This window comes from Haemaphysalis longicornis, unplaced genomic scaffold (assembly GCF_048455015.1).
Source record: "Haemaphysalis longicornis isolate Haplotype H1 unplaced genomic scaffold, Haemaphysalis longicornis Haplotype H1 scaffold_7, whole genome shotgun sequence".
NCBI lineage: Eukaryota > Metazoa > Arthropoda > Arachnida > Ixodida > Ixodidae > Haemaphysalis > Haemaphysalis longicornis.
Window position 1 is genome coordinate 178,379,524 of NW_027526422.1, and position 21,939 is coordinate 178,401,462.

The 21,939-nt window shown below is 47.2% G+C and overlaps 1 protein-coding gene across 3 annotated transcripts in view; it reads right to left on the bottom strand.

Moving 5' to 3' along the window:
• Nucleotides 1-1,444: 1,444 nt before the first annotated feature.
• LOC144147285 (uncharacterized) overlaps nucleotides 1,445-21,939 on the bottom strand; it is a 66,572-nt gene continuing 46,077 nt past the window's right edge. Inside the window, exons 4-6 of one of the 3 annotated variants that reach the window (XM_077679381.1) lie at nucleotides 12,186-12,283; nucleotides 6,917-7,121; nucleotides 1,445-1,656 (exon numbers count right to left, since the gene is read on the bottom strand). In XM_077679381.1, the coding sequence (XP_077535507.1) occupies nucleotides 1,630-1,656; nucleotides 6,917-7,121; nucleotides 12,186-12,283 (330 nt within the window). In that variant the 3' untranslated portion in view covers nucleotides 1,445-1,629. Of the gene's footprint in view, nucleotides 1,657-6,636; nucleotides 7,122-12,185; nucleotides 12,284-14,685; nucleotides 15,365-21,939 lie in introns of those variants that run through there. The other 2 variants (XM_077679380.1, XM_077679382.1) reach the window with 2 other exon arrangements.

Sequence of the window (21,939 nt, forward strand, 5' to 3'; positions counted from 1 at the left end):
ACCACCAACTCTCAAGAAGCGTGTCTTGCGTGTCTCTGGATGGTAGATGCGTGTCGTTCGTAAATCCAAAAACCAACGCATGTAATAGAGCACCATCCCCCTCCCGAAAAATATTTAAATAATTTGAATGCCTGCCCACTTATTACTTCGCGGCAATCGAGGAGCCCCTGCCTAATCCCGAGGACTTGCAACCCGAGCACCATTGGAGGATGACGACCGGGCAGATCGCGGTTCGCCATTTCCAGTGACATAGCACAACACTAAATGCTAGCCCGACGCACTCACCCGCCAGGCGCTTGCCCGGTGTCAAAAGAAAAGAAATCACCCTGCATCCACTCCAAAAACACTCCCACATTCTCACAACCTACAAGGCTACACGCCACCGACCTCACAGTCTACAATCCCCTGTGCCGAAACTGTGACCAACGCTGTGCTCTCTATCACGTCGCATAGGTGTGCCAGAATAACCAAGACTTGAATCCAATTTCCCAGCCTCACCTAAGAGCAGCGGGAGTGAACACGCCAGCTCCGACCAGAGTAGGCAGCTATGGCTGATCGGCAGGGCGAAGACGGCAGGCAGAACCAGTGGAGTCCTCGACTAAAGACCACTCCCAGCTACCAGCTTTTTAGTGGAAGAATGTTCCTCCCCCTCCTGGTCCGAAGGTTTGCCCAGAATGCTCGCCGCCTTACCTCATCTTTAATAGCGATCTCGAGTTTAATGGGGGACTTCACAAGGCAGCTGCTTTTACTTGGATTTGATCTGACCACCTTTCCTATTCTAGGGCGCTTGGGATTTTTAGACAGAAGTCTGGACCGACTGTCCCGGCTTTTACACGGGCGCTTTTCTGACTTAAGACCGGACTGGCCGAAATAGCGTAACTGAGCACGCCAGTCGGCGCCGTTATTGCATTAATAAAAGGCAGTGCCTCACCCATCCACCCCACAGTCATTACGACGGAATGGGTCTCCGGCCTAGTCACTTTGTAGGGCAATGCTCGAGCACACGCGCTTACCCGAGAACGCTTGCCGGGTCTGCCCATCTCGTGGCTGAATCTGTTCCAACCCGGCACCCGAGAGAATTTAGATCATCCGCCACGCCGACAGAATGTCTGCGCGCTACGTGCCCGCAGGCAGTTCCGCAGTTCCCCACCTCCCCATCTCCCGTGAAGCCGCATTGGTAATCCGGAAAGCCCAAACGTCCGCTGTTCTCGCTCCACCCCGTATCTGCTACATAGATGGCATCTTCTCGTGCCCTATTTTCCCGACACCCAACTGTCCATCCCGCTCCTTCATGTCACCTTTACTGGGAGTGCGATGCGCCAGATTTGCCGCCACACCTGAGTTGTCGCATCACTTCCTGGGAGGACTGGATGAACCCGGCCATGACGTGCACGTGAAGTCGACGCAATAATTCTTGGCGGCCGTGGCGAAGTATGTAGGTAGGGCATAGCCCAGCCGCTTAAAAAGCAGTCTATTGAACGTTCATTCCCTTCAAATATTATTGCAACTGACGTAGCTACATTCGTTACAAAAAAATTTATTTTAAAAAGCCCGGTAAAATAATTTCGTGTGGCTTTACTTATTTCAGCAATTAGGCTGTCGTAATGTGCATTTTTCCCGAGACTTCATTCACCCCAGTGCTTGGAGACCAGAGTGCTGAAAGGGAAGAAAAGTATTTCTTATTACGATTACTTTCGCAAAGAAAAATATATTAATAAAAATTGCTCGCGTCACCTTAGTCTGATTCCGTGGTTTAAAGGGTCTGTTTACGTGTTTTAAACACTGCCAGTACTTAGTATGACTTTTTCAGTGCAATATCGCAATTCCATCTGTTTTGTGACTTTTTTGTGTTCGGGCGCCAATTACTTCCCATAGCTTGTTTGTGGCCTTACGTGACCTTACATTTGTACCCTTACGTAAGTGTTACGCTGCACGCACTAATCTTAAGACCTTGCCTTTTTAATTACAATTTTGTTAATGTTGTGAACCATGCACTTTAGTTCTTCAAAGCTCTCGGTTGCTGACCCATCCCCTAAGACTGTATGTGCCTTGAAATCAGATACCAACGCCTGCACAGCGTGTAGGATCATTGAAGTGGGTCTCTCGACTGCTTTCAGAGTTTCAATTTTGCCTTATGAATGCCTCCCTTTAAATGCAAGTAGAATAATTTTGTTGTAGCTTCAGTTTACTTTTGATGTTTTTGCTGTTTTAGTTTTTTTTGTTTGATATGCGACTACAGCTCGCCACCCTCTTGCTGGGGTTTTTCGAGTGGAAGTTTTTTTCACATAATAAAAAGAAACTGGAAGTAGCATGGTGCTAGCGCATAGGAGTTCTTCTCTGGAGGCTCGAATTTAACATCTAATTGTGCATGTTTTTTATTTACATACCCTTTTCAGTGGCGGCCTGTATTTTACCCGACACCAAGAATTATATCAACGGTGATTTTTCACAGAAAGGGACAGCTATGTCATGTACAAGCAACGGTTCTCATTTTGTGCGCATGTTTGTTGTTTCAATGTTTGGCAATACCAATACCCGCCCATTGTTGCATCAGCATGGCCCACTGTCACACGATTTCATTCCACAATTAAAACTCAGTTTCCCAGCTTATGTTTATGCCGCTAAATAAAAAAAACTATTCTCCTTCGCCTAAGGTAATATTGTACTCATATTATAGCTATATTAGGTTCAGCAGGTAAGCAATGAAGATAACATAAAAAGACCAGTCTTATTTTATCATAACTAACCGGATTATAATTACCCAGATGACAAAATTTATACATGAATGTCTGCGGGAAGAAAATGTCCAACTGCCTATTGAAGTTCTTGTTTCCCAATCCTATGTCTCGTTCAGGGCAAATAGTTCCCTTATTTTTTCATCCGCGACATAGCATTTGAAATACATTGAACACAGTGGGAATCAAAACTGGGTGTGTCTTATTGGGGTGTTAAGGAAAAGGCGAAAGAAATCCCAACACGCCAAAAGGGAGCGAACACACGTGCAATATATTAATGGCAGAGCTGTTTAAGCTTTCATTTCCGCCATACCGCGGGCCCAGAAAAAATAACAATAAAAAAGATCGAGCGCACGTCAGCGTGCGCCCTATAAAGAGCGGCAGGCGTCAGCCAGATTTGAGCATGGACTTCTTCAAAGTAAGGAGCTCGCCAAAAATCGCAAGACGAAATAACGGGTGCACGTGTGCGTGCGCACTGTGAGGAGCGCCCGGCGTCTGCCAGCTTGACTTTGGAGAACACTCATCCCAGCGTTCATCGTTAGCGGGTCTTGCCCGTTGGAGTGCGTTCGCGCCTGTAGTGGGAAGGACAGACGCCGAGTTACGATGCCTGTTGCCGCGGCTTCTAGCTCGTGCTTACGTGGTACACCTTGGGGGAGAAGTGAAACACAGCGGTTTCTAGCGCGTGCTTATGCGGTTAACTCTGGGAGGGAAGTGAAACCCAGCGGCTCCTATAGCGTGCCTACGTGGTCCTTTTTTGGAGAGAAGTAAAAACCAGCGGCTTCTGGCGCGTGCTTACACGGTCCAGTTTGGGAAAGACGTGAAACCCAACAGCTTCTAGCGCGTGCTTATGCGGTCCACTCTGGGAGAGACGTGAAACCCAGCGGACAAGACTATGCCGAACTTCTAGTCATGGAGAACCTTCAGCAGAAGTTTGAAAACCCATACGCGGTGCAGCAGCCGGGTCTTCGACGGGGGAGAGGGGCCACCTGCTCTGCTGTTCTCCAGCCTTACACCACTAGTGCAAACTTTGCAATATTTTACAACAAAACTTTATTTTTCCTTGCCAAATGCCTTGTTTCTGTTTAGTAGAAACCATTCTTTCTTTACGTAGCAGTGATTACCGCGCTTGATGGTTAAGTGAGATAAGCTGATTTTGATGAATGGTGTGGCTAAACGGTTAGTACAATCTTTGTCATGAAACTTTAGTTTTATTTTGTAGATTTTAGAAATTGAATACTTTCTGAGCGATGTACTGTAACATGAGACAGCACGGACTTCATCAAGCCGTCTATGATTGGCTTTTTGTGTGTACTCCTGGCATTTGTACCCATTAATTTTACGCAGTTTGATCGATTGATGGAATGATTGATTCATCAATTCATGGAATGATTGACTGATCGATTCATGAATTAATTGATTGGTCGATCGATCGATTGATTGATCAATCGAAAATCTTCCACAAAGAACCCAGGTTAGCCAAACGAATACAGAAAAAATGTACTGTAACATGTACGGTACGGTACGAAGCGTTTTATGAGTACACGATCTCAGGTGGACGGCATCATAGCTAAAATTACTAAAGTGGGATTCGCGTGGGCATGCAATGCGCAGAAGCTTAACCGATGGAAATTTGGCTTACAAAGCTGCTACATTCTAGAGTGCTTGCTAGGAATTCCGGAAACCTTGCACCAGAGGCTGGCTGCTTCAAAGTGAAGTTTTATATGGTTACGCGAAAAGAAATTCCGCTGTCCTGTGTACGCAGAAAGCGCTTCGGACACAAACCCGTGCATGCTGAAAAACACCGTATAAGACGAGTTGGAATGTTGGGGAGACAGATAAGCTGGGGTTCATGGAGTGACTGCGTAAATTGCCATTCAAGCGATAACAGCACCCGGAGTGGGCGGAGCAGCGTCCACTTGGCAATGGCAAACACCGGCCACACGTTTGTTTATAATGGTTGGGGCACGCTGCCTACGTAAAAGGCTGGCAGCACATTACAGATTCACTGGTTAACTATGTAAGAGAGTGCTGTGCGGTAGGTCGCCCTTCTTCTCAAGCGTCCCGAAAGCGTGCAATATGAATACCTGATGAGAGGAATGATTTCTTCCCAATACGTGCGTTCGAAGAGGAGCTGGCTCTATGAAGACTGAGTTCATGAGCCCAAGGCACATTCGGCAACAATCACCCATACAAAAACCAACAAGTTCAAGAATATGGCATGCTGATTCCGCATACTGTCACAAGGTCATTACCTTGTGACAGTATGCGGAATCAGCATGACCAGTAAGAACAATATACAATATAATGACCAGTAAGAACAATATAATTGAACATCCTGTCATTGTAAGCGTGTTTAAGTTGCCAGAAGGCCTCACTGTAAAAATAATGTGTGTAGTACGGCTGGTGCCTGGATCCGGTCAGGATGTTTCTTTGCCACTGGAGACCACCTGGCCTGTTTTCAAGCTGACATATTCCCCTCAAATTGCGCTTATCTGGAGGGTGCCCTAACATCACGGCTTTTTAGTAATAAAAACTTTATAGTTTCTCTCTCTCTCTCTCTCTCTCTTGATTCCTGGTCAATCGCTGGGCATTGCTTGCATGCCATTCTTTTTAATAAAAGAGGTGCCCTACATTTCAATTTGCAGGGAGTGGTTTCCCAGGGCGCCAAAACCCATATCTATTGTGTGCCAAATTTTTTCCCTTGATAGGCACAAACACTAGCAGGACCGAGATTCATCTACTGGTTGCCTGCATTCGTATTCGTCTTCTGGTTGTAGCGTTTCGTTACGTTGGCTAAAAAGGGTGCTTCCCTCATGTTGAATAAGAATAACCATCGACTAATTCATATTTATCTGTAACCCTGCGGAAAAGTTATCTGCCTGCAGTTGTTAAACAGTTTTCCAAAGTGTTCTCCAAACTCAGTCGACAAGACTGCGCCACGCTCAATATCCAAGTGGATCATGCAATTCGTGTTTATGCGTACTTCTTCCTTCGGTCAGTCAAGCTTCATGAATTCCCCTTGCAGACATGCTGTAAACAATTTCAAGTTGCCGAGATGGCATCTTCGTGTCCTGCTTTGTAATCTGGAGCTCCTCGCTCCTAATGGGGGGATGCTCCCTTCCTAACACTTCTTGTAGATTTGATTTAAGTGTCTTACACAGGTCCCCTCTATTTCCTCCTCTTTAGGACTTTTGATAATTGCAACAGGCTCTACTAAATCAACCGCATCTTTACAGTTCATACATTTCAGCTAAATGAATTGACTATATTACTCCGCAGATTTTTCTCTTCCTCCATCGATGATGTGAATGTCATCCATTGTTGAGCACCGCTTTCTAGAACCAGCCAGTTCTCTCTGTTTAGGGAAGTATGGGTGGTCGTTTTGGCGGCTGTTCAACTTGGTAACCAACTTCCATAGATCCGACATTAGAATCATGAATGAGTAGTTGTTGAGCTCTTTGGTATCGTCCTTTATGAATTCAGAATTAAGTTGGTTTTTTTTACAGGCTAGGGGTACTGTAAAACTCTTCGAAGATTCTGAATGAAGTTCGGAATATTTTGTGGTGCCTATTTTTTGCACACCTACCACATCTAGGTGACCAACGGTTACCCCATCGTTAACTGCAGCGTTTTCCTCCCTTGTTACCCTTGAGGGCCTTTCTCCTCCCTATTTGCACAGTAGGGGCACTTAGAAGATAAGCTTGTAGTTTCACATGTGTCCCCTGGCCTAAGACTGGTACCGTGCACACTTGTTTATTTCGTTCAGCCCCTTTTATTACCTCATCTATACTGTGTTCAATGTTATCCAATTCGTGCCTGAGTGTGTATGATTTATTTTTGCCAATAGCTAGTTCCTCCTCAATTCCTTGGAAGCTGCAGGCCGCAAGAAAATTTCTTTTCGAGGAGTGCGTCTCCTTCTGAAACAGTGGGCTAAAAATTTTCTTCGTGGTATGAAAGCAATGCACGAAAAATTTTTATCACTGCGTAAAGCTCACATTTAACACTACTTGCTATGTTAGTTGCATTGAAAAGAATGCACATGAATACATTCCATGCAGCAGTAAAAGAATTGATTCTCAGGTTCTTACAGCCCAGTCTCCGGAGGTAACCATACATGTTATGGCCAACCCCCTTTATGACTGTGTTAGTGCTTTCCTAAATATTTCAAAAATAAAACTTACAAACTCCATTGATTGAATTTCGATATTCTGGAAGATGAGATAAATAAAGTCGGTTGATTTTAAGTGCATATTCTGTAGATGGTATTGTCCATCGCCGGCAACCAGTGTTCCCTTGACGCTAACTGTGATGGAGAAGGTCTTGGTGTCCGTTCCCAATATCTGCGGGTATTTACGGCCGCCCCGAATTTGTAGGTCAACGATAATTCTGGAAGAATAGGGACAAAAGACAACAAGTTGAGCGGAATGTTCATGCAGTAATTTGCTTTTCAAATGAGTGAACATTTCGTGTTCGTAACAACACGAATGTGTCGTGTTCGTAACAACACACTGTAGTAAAGATAAACCACCGCATTACGCAAGCGTCGAGTAAAAGAGGAAGACGCAATTGTATACAAGAGACCACAAAAAGTGACAAAGCAAGAACCTATCTAGTTTCTGATGATTTCTACGTGCTCTTACAATGTTGCCATAGAGTTTGTAGCAGCAGCTCCAGCGACATCGCTGGATCGAGCGCCGCTGCTCGCGCTGCAGCCCGAGCGACATGGCGTTACAGGATGCATGGCCGCGTGGTCGCACGAGCAGACGGGACCTCGCGGTGTGCTCACAAAATAGAATCTCTTCTGTCGTGCCGATGAACGGTCGTACTGTCCGAGGCTCCTTTCTTTCTCCCCGACCCTTCGTACCTGCCTCACATCGTCGCTGCTTGTTTGACGCCATTTACAACATGGCCCACCACGGCATTCAGGCATCTCACAAAATCATTGCGTACCCTACGTTTGGCCACGTATGAATGCTGACATTCGAGACTGGGTACGAACCTGCACGCTGTGCGAGCGTTCAAATGTCCAACGCCCTTCTGTTCACCCTGCCAAGCCATTTCTCAGGCCCGATGAACGTTTTTTGTCCCCTCATATTGACCTCGTCGGCCCCCTGCCTCCTTGTCAATGTTACCTGTACATCCTGACCTGTGTTAACCACTTCACACGTTGGCCCGAAACCTGCCTTCTTCCCGACATCAAGGCCTCCACAGTAGCTTCAGCCTTTGTATCTACCTGGCTGACACTCGCCTTGCAAAGTAGCAGACGGCTTACACATACCCAGACCTCAATACCGGCACGCATGTTTTCGTGGGTTACGGACCCGTACGAGGACCATTGCGTCATCATTACCTTGGTCCCTGTCGGGTCGTTCACCGACACTCAACTACTTTTGTCCTGGACATAAATGGAACTGAAGACACCCTGGCCATTGAACGACTGAAGCCCCCGAACCTCGAGCCCCCCGCCGAAACTACTTCGTTGGAACCCGCCGTGCCCACTTCAAGGAGACCTTTGGCGTGTGCACTGGAATTTCGCACGACTTTTTCGCTCGTCACTCCCGCTCCTCTCTGGGGGGGAGCCCTGTAGCAGCAGCTCCAGCAACATCGCTGGATCGAGCCCCGCTCCTCACGCGGCAGCCCGAGTGACATGGCGTGACTGGCTGCACAGCCGCCTGGCGCACGAGGACACGGGGTCTCGCTGTGTGCTCGCATAAAAGAATCTCTTTTGTCTTGCCGACGAACGGTCGTCCAGTCCGAAGCTCCTTTTTTTTTGCCCCGACGTAGCGCCCTACAAGCTCAAAGCATGTTTCCGGCCGACTGTGAAGTTGTGTGTTAACAAGTTTCCTATGAACAACTATATAGTACAGCGGTCTCATTTTTACTGGCTTCTTCTCCCTCTGTCCTGGCGTAAGTCTGTCCATACACTTCGGCTACAAAGTAGCCAAAGAATAAACACGTTCGTGTACACTCTTGCGAGCATGAGGTAGCGAATGGCAGCGGCTAACGTAATGCATGTGTACATGTGCATTCCTGTTACCGAGTGAATCGCAAAGTAAAAATTCAGAAAAAAATATCAGTAGTTTTGTTCCGTGCACATTCACGCCTGTTGAGCTGGAATTCGGTTACTGTCAGAAGATGTTGCCGTACTCGAGTTCAAATCAGCTTTTCTTCACGCGTAAAGGCTGTAATGCAACATGCGCTCAATAAGGCACGTCAAACCTTCATGAGATAACAGTGTTTATGGGGCCTAGCAGGCATCGCGAACACCACGTCAACTTTCTTATTTCATAGTCTTGAATACTGTGATGTTATGGTCACGAGTTTTGGACCATCAGGGTGTCGCGAGATCTTCATGTGAGATGGACCCCGGGTGAAATACGTCAAACGGTTTCTGTCGCATAAATTCAAGGAACGGTAGAAAAACTGTCTCACATTTCCTTGTGGAAGTGCGCAGAAATGGTGGCTGACAGCCGCGGCGACAGAGGGCAGGTAGCGCAACTGCGGTGGACTATCAGCAGCCGGCGACCTCGATGGTGCTTCAGCCGCACCTGCCACGCAGACTCGGACGACGGCGTCTATACTTCATTTGCGCAGGCTGTGCTTTATGGCAGGCTGAGGCGTCGGCCTTGTGCACTGGCAGTCCGTTCGACTGCCGAAAAGTTCACGTCCCTCTAACCAGGCGTCCTAAGGGGAGCGCAATTACGACGACCGATCTCTTCTTTCTCCTCACCAGGCTTTTCCCCCTATGCGCTTTGTGCCATCTCCTTCATGTTCATCTTGATCTTCGTCAGTCTCTTCTTTCTTTGGTCGGTTTGTTTTTGTCTCCGCTACCGTCTCTTTTCTTCGACACCATGCCCACCCTTTTCATTACACTACTCCCCCCCCCCCCCCCAAACAAAGTTGCGTGGGTGACGGCACGCATACTTAAAAAAATATAGAAGTACATCGTAGAAAGCAAAACCACACTAACGGACGGTGACCGGAAGAACTACATTCCGCTAAAGAATTTTGTATCTAAATTTTCGCTTCTCTTACAGCACTGAACTGAGAAGTAGTGCGCTTCTCAGGCGGGATGCTTCATTCTGAATACGAAAGTTCCTTCATTCGGCTGGCGCTTGTAACACAGGAACAGATGGCGATACCTCTGCCCATATGCAAAAGTCAGTTTTAGCTCGGCACGCCACTAGATCGTGTGCTTTGCAGATGACAAAGAATTGGACGTATTTACTGACGTCGGCAAACATGTTTGGCCAAAACAATGAATGCCAGATCCTGGTGGTTGTTTTCCGAACGCCTTGACGTCCAGCTGCCATATGTCCGTGCGCTGAGTAAAGCACTGGTTCTCTCATGGAGCAGGGGGCCATGAGTTGTCGTTATTTCCTGCCGGACGGAAGTTCATATTTGAGATATAGCAAGACATTGCCTCGAAATAACCTGTGCGGGTTACATTCCTGAGGGGCAACGCAATACGTGTTTTCGGGAAGCAGTCTTTCAGCAAGTGGTCTTCAGTTTGCTTCGCCTTTAGTTTCTCTCTCTTATTTTCACTGTTGGCAATGTGACTCGTTGAGCTCAAACAGGAAACCCGCCATATTGGAAAAATCTTCCAAAATAATCCCCGTGAGTAAGATAGCAGCGATGTCCATCACGGTACCTTAAGGTTGTTTGAGGAATGAGATGGTTTTTCTCACATAGTGGCCCTTCAGATTGATTGTGATTTGACAACCCGTGCTCACATAATTAACATCTGCCCCTTGGTTCAACATGCCTGTTAAGCATAGGCGTCACCACCTCGTGCCGCACACGTCATACATTGTATATATGTTGCTGTTTGCTCTCTGGAAAATGTCATTGCAGCAGTCTACTTCCTGTCGTTGGAAAATCTTGTCAGAGCTGTCTACTGAAGCCCACGTGAATAATTGGAGGATGAAAATTGCAGTAAGGGAGGAAACATCTATGCCGCCGAGCTTGCGCTTGGGTGGCCCCGCTAAAAGCTTCCAAGCATTTTTGAGTCCATTAGCAACCCGTACGGGAGCACCGCGGCCCTGTCATCATCGTAGCCGGTCGTCTACTACCAGTCGTCAACATTCCTACTCTACATCAATGGTGACGGGGAGACGGTGGAACTGAATGCTTCAAGTGAGCTGTCTCCAGTTTGCAGCAGTCACCTCCCTTTATTATGCTCTGCACCCTTCAATGCAACCAACTTGCCGTGTCAACTTACAACTAACATGACTATCTCGCTTCCCTCTCGGGCAGCTAGCATCAGCATAAACAACCAGTGGCCACGCCGGGCTAAGCAGAGCCCCTCGGGTGAAGCCCCTGCAGCCTGGAGCTACGCTGACACGCTTGTGCACGAGGCTTCGCACTGCTCTCTTAGAATATTTTCTGCTTTCACGCCAACGAACGAACATGTGGCGTGAGGCTCATTACTGATTATCCCTTAAACTCATTAAAGTTACAACAGTTATTCATGGTATGCCCTAGGAGCTGTATATGTATTTTAAAATCATGTTTACGAAGTCCTAGGACACCTTAAAAGTCATTCATATGTTGTAGGGAGTGCGAAGCTGTTAGTGTGGAATTGTACAACAGATATGCAGGTATTGCGGGCGCCGCCGTTTTGCAGCTGTGGTTGATGTAGGCAGTTCGAGTCCTTCACCGCGTACACAGCACCAATTTAATTTGTAGAACAAGTGCTGTGTTGAAGGTACCGCGGTCATTCTGCGCACGACAATAACGGGGTTTTTATACGTTCAACATGCCTGCTCAGTATCATCACTCTCCTCTACGTTTCGCCAATTGTAATTACCTTTTCACTTACTTTAGTTACTTTAGTTTAGTTCTGTTTCATTAAGCTCTTGGCCCACCACCGTTGCTAGCCCTATTTTTATGTAATTAGCGGAAATGTGCTTTGTCACTCACCAAATTTCTAAACATGCTCATATTTCTAGAATATTACAGCTGGAAAACACATTGATAAGTAGCAGCCTATAAACGTTTCGCAAGGTTCTCCTTTGGTTAGGTGAAATCATCGACCTGCAGGTCCTGAGGGGTTCACCACTCATTTGCAAGTGTCGCGGAACTTGGTTGTAATCCCCCTTTGGCGAAGTCTTACTTACATAACCAACACTCAATTAGCTGGTGTGTTTAGAAGAGCTTCCACGAATAACTTGGCGTTACCACGCATATTTATGGACCTGTTTTTTTTTATTCTCTGCGCGTTTCTCACCGTAATTCGACCTTTATATATGTCTTGCACGCTGAAGATTCAGCTGACACATTTATCTAACGCTTTTGCAGTTATAAATTCATTCGAATGCACACAGTTTATTATCCCAACTGATACTGGAAGCGTTTCCCTTTTGCCCTATACTGATACGCACGAAAGCGAGCCTACAGCTCATCATAGGCAGCCCAAGTTACAGATAAATAACTGAAGTAATTACTCACCCATCTATACTTGTGTCGTTTGGCACGTATGATCCCGTGATAATGGCACGTCCACCAATGCTGATGTGGGTGAGGGTTGCTCGTTCAAGCGAAACGTTCTACCCGCACGGACATTCACAAGGCAAAAAAAGTATCAGGCACGTTGTTGTCTAAAGAACCAATTAGCACATAGGCTTGTAGATTAGAAACTTGAAAGGGATAGACGGATGATGGGAGTAACGTTCAAGAAGAAGAAACGAGTATTTTAAATGCAGAGCATTTCTTAGCCTCGCCTCTTCCTGCGTCGGACGGCGTCCACAGCTCCGCGTCCGCAGCAGGTGCGCCTCTCCTGATTCCCTCCTCTCTCTCAACAGCAGCTGGCACGCGCATGCGTCGTAGCCAGCCCGTTCGCTCCATCGCGGTCTCGGCGTAACGGGTGCGTGATACCAGCGCGGTGGGGCGTGGAAGGGCGCGCGCTGCTTGCGCATGCGCGCTCTCCCCCCCGTACTGCTCTTCCTCTACTGCGCGCGCAGCAAATATAAAGCGGCTAGCGGTCGTTCGTGCTTTAGTCACTGCGTTGCTTCTTCCTTCCTTGGTTGACGCTCGCTCCCACGTTTACTCGTGTCTGCTACTCTACCATCACGGAAGAGGCGATGGAAGCAACACTGCATTCAACCAGTACTGAGGCCCCAATCGTCTGCATTTACTCGTGTTCCCCTCGCGGGAAGGCGCGGGAATTTTTTTTATCACGGAACAAACTCAAAATTCAGGAATCGTGGAAATTAGGAGTTAGTGTACTTAGGCTGAGCAAGCAATTGGGAGAACTTACAGCTGGTATTCGACCATAGTCAGAGAGGGCTGACAGATAGGGATAGGAGGGGAGCACGGTGGGGAACAGGATAGTTAAAAAATATCAAACATTCCTCGGCTGTTTCCCTCGGTGAAGATGTTGATCAGCGGAGCTGTTCATAGTTCTTAAATCAAGTAGTTTTGTATTCCTGAAGCAATATATATACAACTGAAGCATCCGGACAAAAACACATTCGCTTTTGCCTATGACGGGCCTTAGCGGCATTCTGCCAGAGGTGGCAATATTCCCACTTATGCTCGCACCGCGGTTGTTACGGGCTCAGGCGGTTTTTATCGGCCCCAACGGCCGAGAGGTAGTCTCACGGGAGGACACACGATTGGAATTGGAAGCTTCCAACCACCGCCGCGTCCATTGTCGCTTTTTCTCCCGTTGCCGTTCTGGGCAAAGCCGCACCTGGTGTGCACTAAGGATACGCGTCGTTCCCACGAAATTACTGAAGTAGTGCTGATAAGGTTGCTAGGTGACACATGTTGCATTTTATTGTTTCGCACATAGTAAAGTAACCGAGATGAAGTAGGGGACATAACACGGAGACGCTCTGAAGGGAGAAACAAAAGGAAATAGGAAACATCATCGGCCGCCATGTGCTTTCTATCATACTGGTTTATCATAATCATCACCAGCTTATCCACGCCTACTGCAGGGCCAAGGCCTCTCCCAATATTCTTCGATTACCCTGGTCCTGCGCAAACTGCGACCAATTTTCCCCCGCAAACTTCTTGATCTGATATGCCCATCTAACTTTCAGCCGCCCCCTGTCACGCTTGCCTTGTCTAGGGATCCACTATGCTCCCCTAATGACCAACGGTTATCTTGCCTTCGCGTTGCATGCCCTGCCCACGGTCATTTCTTTTTCTTAATTTCTGCTACTATGTTCTTAACACGCGTTTGTTCCCTTATCCACTTTGCTCTCTTCTTGTCCCTTAATGTTACACCTATCATCTTCAGTTCCATCGCGCGCTTAGTCGTCCTCAATTTAAATTGAACCCTCTTAGTGAGCCTCCAAGTTTCTGCTCCGTAGGTGAGTACCGGTAAGATGCAGCTGTCAGTTCAATTCCGGTGAGTTTAATGTAAAATACAGTTAGTCATTCCTTCTCGTGGTGTTGCACCCGTTTCTTCATCATCGTATGGTGCCGCAAAACCAGGAAATGGAGCAGTCGGGCCAATTAAGCCAACGACCAGGGGCCAAGCAGAGTGAAAGTGGCAACGGAGTGCACAAGGTGAACAATCCTGCGGTGTAGCAAGCACAGCAGAAGCTAAACGGAAAGAGAACGGCCCGTCATAAGCAGAGCACACGGCTTATCAGTGAAGCCAAAGCTGTTTTGGATACTGCCCATTCGCAGACTGCGCTCATATAGTGGCTGAATTTCAGCAACGAAGAGGTCAGCAAGCTTAATGCAGAGCCTCCGTGGTCAATACCAGGAGATGACTTCGCTGAGGAGTTTGCCGCGGCGATGAAAGGCAAGGACACCGCAAAAGACCCCCTCGTAAATCTCACTTTAGGCATTTAATGTTATTTAACGTTTTTTTCAATATTTCCCGTTTTCCCTATTTTCTGGCCAAATTTCTTACTGTTATGGTTAAAATTGCACAAATTGTACAAGGTAAACAGCGTTATGAATGTGCCAAACCTGCATTAGGTTTTTGTAGCTGCTTTAAACAATGAAACACTTTTTGAGACTTCGCTGATGATCTGAACAGATAATTCAAAGGGACACTCCGAACAGATTCACAAACCGGTTCAAGCCTGCGAACTGGTTGGCTAATCGGTTCGGGTTGTGATTTATGTAAACGGGAACTGAACCTGAAAACAACAAATTCGCCCGAAGCCGAGCCGTAACTGTATCGGTATTCTTCCTCTTCGTCACAGTGATTTTTGAACTAAACGACTTCGTCGGGCACGGGCCTCTCATCCACTGGTATTTCTCGGTCCTCGTCGTCTGATGCTCTGTTTAATTTTGAGGCAATGAACCAACCAATTCAGCAAAGCCTTCTTTAAGGATTGTTTCTAATGCGACGTATTAGGCAATTACAAAGTGCTCATCTGCCACGTGCTGCTTTATATGCCTAACGATGACGACAGTTGGTGCGGGAAAAAACAGTGTGTACTTGGAATGTTTGAATGCTTTTTTATTTAAACCGTGGTAAAACTCACCAATGTTCTTGGATCTGGCACAAGCCCTTCATTTATTCTAGAGTAGACAAAATGATGCTCTAATGTCTCCATGTCATTCCAGTTAGCAGAGTGATGCTGAACATTATTCCACAAGGCGTTCAGATCCTTCAAGGTGAAGCGCAAAACTGGCATCGTAATGTTATTTAGTGTGGCCTGGAAAATAAAGAGAAAATTAGTTCTGTTTTCAAGACCCGGAAGCATTTCACGTCTTCGGCTCAAGATTCATGAGAGGCTGAATCAAGGTGTTCCACCTATAGATTTGCTTTAAAGGCAAGGTAAAAAATTCGGGCGGTCTCGCTACAGTACAGGTGTAGCCTAAACCGAGGTAAAGGCGACCTCGGGACGTCCCGCCGCTCGCTTCTTAATTCCAACAACAAAGCAGTGAAGGAAATGCACTGACGAATGAAGAATGACCACTCCGTAGGGGCAGAAGCTTGAATAATTAAAAAATAAGCTCTAGCATGGGAAATGTGAGAAAGGCGATGACCCGGCACTGTTACTTCTTGTTCCTGATTTTTAGGCGGACTGCGAGGTGCAATCACATTTCTGCGGAAATGATGAGCAGCGCACTAAGCTGGAGGCATAGCGCCAGGCCACAAATTGTTAAAGCGAAGCCTTCTATACCACACTGATCGCTCTTGATGGCATGCTAAAACACAGTACGCGAAAGTCAACTTTACGCAGTGAGGTTCACAAAATGATGATGATGGTAGGCCAAGGTGCATCAAGGAGCCCAAGAAAACAACGCACCTGTGCTCAAAATGCAACCCAAGTCCCTCACGTTTTCAAGACGACGTCTGTGCGATTGCAATATTTTTCTTAGTTTCTGATTGAGCCATTACGACACGTTTAAACAGTTTGTATATGGGTATTATGTGTAAGTATTTACGCTTCCTCTCAGCTACTCGAACTTTTAAATAACTCGAATGGAAACAAATGAATAGCAAATGTCCACCTGCCTAATTTCCACCAGAGAAAGCTTCACGGTTCTACGATCTTCTCGATAGTAGAAAGGGTCTTTGAGTTTCTCAAATACTTACGTTTGAGAGCCCCCCCATTCTGGTAATGGAGGCCCTCAAGTCATTCAAATAAATCCTTCATTTTCGACGAAGCCATGAAAATTGGGCCTGCCGTGAATGGGGCTGTCAAGACGAATGCAATTTTTTTGTATCTCCAGCAGCCTTCCGGGCTGCTTGCACCTCACTTTCTTTTGTTGACTCTTTGTCGTCTCTAACGGCGCTGCTGCTCCGTTCTCTCGTGCTCAGAGCGAAGGCGTCTGCTTCTGGGGAACGCTTGGCAGCAAAATCAGCGGCAGTTCATTGACACCAATGAACGATCCGCAATGGGACGAAACGTGAGACTTGTGCGGATTGGACGCACTCCGATTCTGAGATCGAAGTCATGCTGATAACATTACGTTGTTGCCAAGTGGAGAGTAATGGGATGAAATCGGCATGAAGGGGGAAGCCGAGGTACAGCACGTGGGTCAAAGGGGGGCTGTCCCCTAGAGACCCCCTGGATCCACCATTGCACCGGAATAACCTAAGAGTAAACTGAACCGTCAATCCTATATCGTGTTTAACCTGTCTAGCTCTGGTATTTTTTACCGCGAGCTCTTTTTCTGCTCGAGCAAAATTGATAGTTGTGGACCTTTCGAAAGGGATTTGGCAATGTTAGCCAGGCGGTGATACTTGAGGAACTAGCCCAAGCCTATCCTAGCAGCCGAGCCCAAACCTGGATTCGCAATTTCTTGCAAAGGCGCCCCATACGACTGCAGAGGTCTCACTCGGGACAGGATCCTGTTACTTACGACCTGGATAGAGGAGTCCCTGAAGGCCAATTTTTGGATCTCTATTGTTCAACTTGGCAATGTCCCGGATAGCGCACCAGTTCGACGCTGAAACTGCGGCCCGCTTCACCATTTATGCCAACGATATTACTATATGGACAGAGCAGCTGACGTTCCTTCCCTGGAAGATCAAATAATCGAACTTCAAGCGGCTTTCCACAGTCTAGAGTCACCATTGTCCGAGATGGGGCTTACGCTAGCTCCAGAAATAACAGAGCTCTATGCAGTGTACGGCTGCGAACTGCCTCCGTCGATTCCTACCATTCAAGTGACAATTTCGAACTAGACGATAATCGCCTCAACAGAACCCATAATGTTGTTAGGACTGCCCATTGGAACGAAAAACAGCCCTAACACGGGGCTGCAGCGCCTTAAGAAAATGTTGAAAGGCATCCTTCAAAACATTCAGTGTCCCTCTAACAAATATGGAGGAGCAACTCAAGCCGCCACACAGACGTTAGCCAGGGCAGTCCCAGTGAGCCCTATTACTTACGGGGCACTGGCTTATGACCTCAATGAAACTCACAGGAAACCATACAGGTGCTACATAGACCACTCTTCGCGTGATCTGCGGACTGCCGTGGCCCACCCCTATCCACAGTTTGGTGCAATCGGCACTCTTCCACCTGTCTCAGGAATCATCGAAGAGGCCATAGCACAGGCCTACTTCAAGCGGCCGCGACCCACCAAGGGCTGTCACTGATTGCATGGGACGGACGCAAAATCCTTACAACATGCACATTTCCAGTGCCCATCGCTCCTTGGACCCGACCGGACTGCGTCACAGCTCCTCACTCGCACCCCATTGGACTCAGAAACCCTCATTTCCGTAGACAACGCATTCTGCAGGTGCAATCGGCGCAGCAGAACGGCGCAGTCAATATATACACTGATATATATTTATCACGGACTCTTACGAGGCCATACAGGCACTTCGCTCCCATACCACCACTAACTGCATGGTGCATGAAATTCTCTTCCAAGTCCAAATTGCTCAAAGGAACCACATAACTGTCTGCTTTGACTGGGTACCTGGCCACGAGCCGAGCTTGACTGGTAACGAGGGGGCTCATGCGGCTGCACAGGAGTGTACAAAAAAATCAAACTCCGCTGGTCTCTGCCGAGGGACCGTCTCGTTCGTCTACACTATCTCCGTCGTTGCGGATTCATGGCTACAAATTGGATAGACGCGTACGACTAAAAAACCTAACTCCTACAGGCTACAGAAGTAAACTTCTGCCATTACCAGGTAGTGGCAAGATCTTCTTCAACAAGTTTATAGCAAACACTGCCTTCATACCGGAAACACTTCGTAACTGGTACACGCTTCAGCTTCCTCCCCGATGTCCTGATTGTCAGTCAGCCTCCCAGCCGACCTCAGCCACTTGGTGTGGACATATCCAGCCTTCAATCGCCACCGTACCTTCACCGCCCCGAATCCTCAACCAGACCCAACTCTACTGGACACGTGTTTACTAGTACAAATAGCGACGTATTCCCTCAAGAGTGGCCCAGCACGACTGGTATAAGGGCGCCATCGCTGACTGGTGTGCTTTTAATATTTACCAATGGACCCAATTAAGACTCGGGCCTACGACTGCCTCAACTATTGGACTTCATCAAGACATCAATGTGGACAAGTGCTTAAATGATTGGTGTTAATTTCCCGCCTTTCTTCCCTTACCCCGCTCGGACGTCTGGTTTTCGTGTCTTAATAAATGTTTTTCAATCAATCAATTTGTAAAAATGCCATTCCGTCAGGGCAGGCTCACACTGGAAACCCCGACAGGAGTCATGCAGCGGCGTGAGCATCGTCCTATAGCAATGACGTGTAAACACCAACACGCATTTGCAACGCAGCCAGGTACGCTAAATCTCAGAAATTCTGAAAAAAGCCACTCATTTCCGTGCGTTGTGCGGTACCAAGCAGCAGTCGGGTAAACCGTATGGTGTGTATTTCGCGGTGTCCCGCCCATTTCAGATTGACCCCTCATTTTCCGGCGTGCAATGTAGCTCAGACATGGAGGCGTCCAAGGCGCGGCGCTGGGGAAAGATCACGTTTAGTGTTTTGATTGAAAATGGGAGAGTGCTCTTCTGGCGCAATCGAATCCGCCTCGTAGCATGTGGGACCAATGATCCGTTCCAGCCAAGAGAAGTATTTTTTAAAAGCCTCTGATCATGTGCGTGCTCAGTTGTCCCATTAAGGTGAAGGGGCACCCAATCGTTTAATAAGAACAGTGTTCATAAAAAATTGTACTTTGTCGAAGACTCCAGAGATGGCTTTGTCCACCACTTGGGCTCAAACGTTTCAGGTTCACCAGGCGCTACACCACGGCTACGCGGAGGATGGCGTGGTTGGCCACTGGGCTTGCTGAACGAAAATTCATCCACTCTAAGCAAAATAGTTTCCTTGTAGATTCTCTCCTCGGAAAAGTGAGTGGTACACGTTTTCCTCTCCGCCAACCAGAAAGAGTGCCACCGAGGTCTCCGCTCCTAAGCCGAACATGCAGACGCTGCGCCGCGTCGCTTTGGCCGTGTGCGGGGATGCCGCGAAATCCTTTTAAGCTACAGAGCGGATGCAGAAAAACCAATGTATCAAAATCATGAAAACTTTCATAATCCAAGCCATCGCTACTGGAAACCAAACGGAGGAAGACGACGAGAACTATAAAGTAGTAGTTGGGGAAACGACAAGCAAAAACCTACATAGCGGCATCTTCGAACGAGTAGAAAATGACACTATCGAGTCAACATTCCCTGGAGGCTCCATTAAGCAGCAGCAGGCTGGAAACACGCGGTTGGTAGGAGAGTCGAGTAAAAGCTGGACAAAAAACCGGCAACGTACGCACTCATAGGGAGAGCGCCTTCCTTAAATCTCACCGAGTCGGCAACAACTCAAAATAACGCCAAAGCCCGTCATTCAGGATGCCACAACTCCATCAAAGAAGGAAGTAAAAATATTGGGTCTAAATAAGCAATAGTGCTAAGAGAATAATTCAACCATTGAAATCACAAACTTTATCGCAAGCGACGGAACTAGCGGCATACAAAACCTGCACGATAAGATTACAAGACCGAGGTGTGGATCAAACGTTTTGATTGTCAGCACTACAAATATAGAGGCAGAAACGCAGTTTGCACAGGTCAAACCAATACACTTGAGAGGAAGAGATTACGACCTAATAGGCTATGTTGCGTTCTTAGAGAACGAAGTGAAAGGCGTAGTGCGCGGTTTTTTACGGCAACACCATCCAAATGACTCAGGCGAGAAATCAGGGTCCGAAGCCAAACCATCAAGATCATTCAAGCCAGAATGCTTGCTTAGGATGTAGAAAACAGATCTTAAGGAAATGCTCTTCCAAGGGCAGTACATTTCTACGGTGGCGCACTTCCGTGTTTTCCATGCACACCTACAAGGTAGCTCTGCGGCATCCGCACGTGGCCCGGTAGCAGATCGGATATATAACGTCACCCTACAATGAACTTCACAGAAACCCGCACGACCACAGCGAAAGGCGCCGTGCGCGGACAACAACACATCACGGGATCAAAAGTATGCGCCCTCGAATTCCGCTTAGGTCCGATTCCCAGCCGCAAACTAATACCCCGACAAAACACGGAAAAAAGAAAAAGAAACAACGCAACACAGACGGAAATGGTTCGGCTTGTAGGGGCCAACCTTGGAATCGGCGCAAGAAACCAAGGACAAGCTAGAGCGAAGCCGTCCCAGGACTACAGAGAATCACCAAGACCTAGCTAGACCAACAGACAGCAACGCAGCAGAAGAAAACACAAGGGAACGGATTTCAAGTGAAGGCCCCAAAGACCGACACCAGGGACTATCCCAACAGGTGAGCTGGCAAAAGGTAGCTGCCTCCTTTAAAAAAGAACACTAAGATCAAAAGACGCCAAAGCAAATGAACAGAGAGAACGAATACATGAACAACATGCCGAAATGGCCAAGCTAAAATAATGCTGAAAGAAAGCAAAAGGGAAGTATCCCGCAGTTCCTGTAAGCCCATAACAAGCATTCCGAATTTTAGCACACAAAACGCCCCAGGAACCATGCCACAATCTAACGTAGCTAACCACCTAGTAAAGGACCCAAACGAAAAAGGACCCTTCTTAGCTCAAATGGAAGAGCGATCAACAACAGCGTCGACCAAATTTATAAGAAATAAGTAGCATACGGTAATCCAAGTCACAGAGGGGAAAAGAAAACAAGACATACACCAAACCCTGAAAAAAGAGAATCAACTAACAGTGCATATTGATCTAGAACGCTCTGGAACAGTCGAAGGCTACGAGGACGGTGATGAACAACGACAAAACATCAAAAGAAACTGAACGGTTTGAAATATGACGAGGGAATTGTCGTAGTCTACGAAATATAACACACCGCCAAGAACAAGATATAGAAGAGAAAACAAGGATCCCGACATTACGTGTATTCAGGATTCAAGGAGCAAAATCAACTTCAGCGGATGTACCCTTTATGCTCACATGACAGGCCTAAAGCCGTAAATTACGCTAAACAGGATGTGACCACGATACGCCATGAACATAAAAAGGTTAGGAGAGGCCCTGACGTCACATTTGTGAAGCCGAGTCCCGCCAAGACTTGAGCCCATGGAGCCCAGCACTCTATGCCATCATCCTTTGCTGTCTCCGGTTCGATTTGACTAACATGGCGTCGCCCTACCTTCCCGCTTCGAAGCGAAAATAGCTTCGTCGCTAATTCCTCGGTGCGATATCATGTTCTAAGATGTTGATTTCTCCTTCAATTTGCCCATTCTAACCCTCACCCAAAGTTCCTATCGAAATATATTCAGACGAGGCAGGCGCTTAGATGACATTTTATTTGTCCTAACCCAATGCA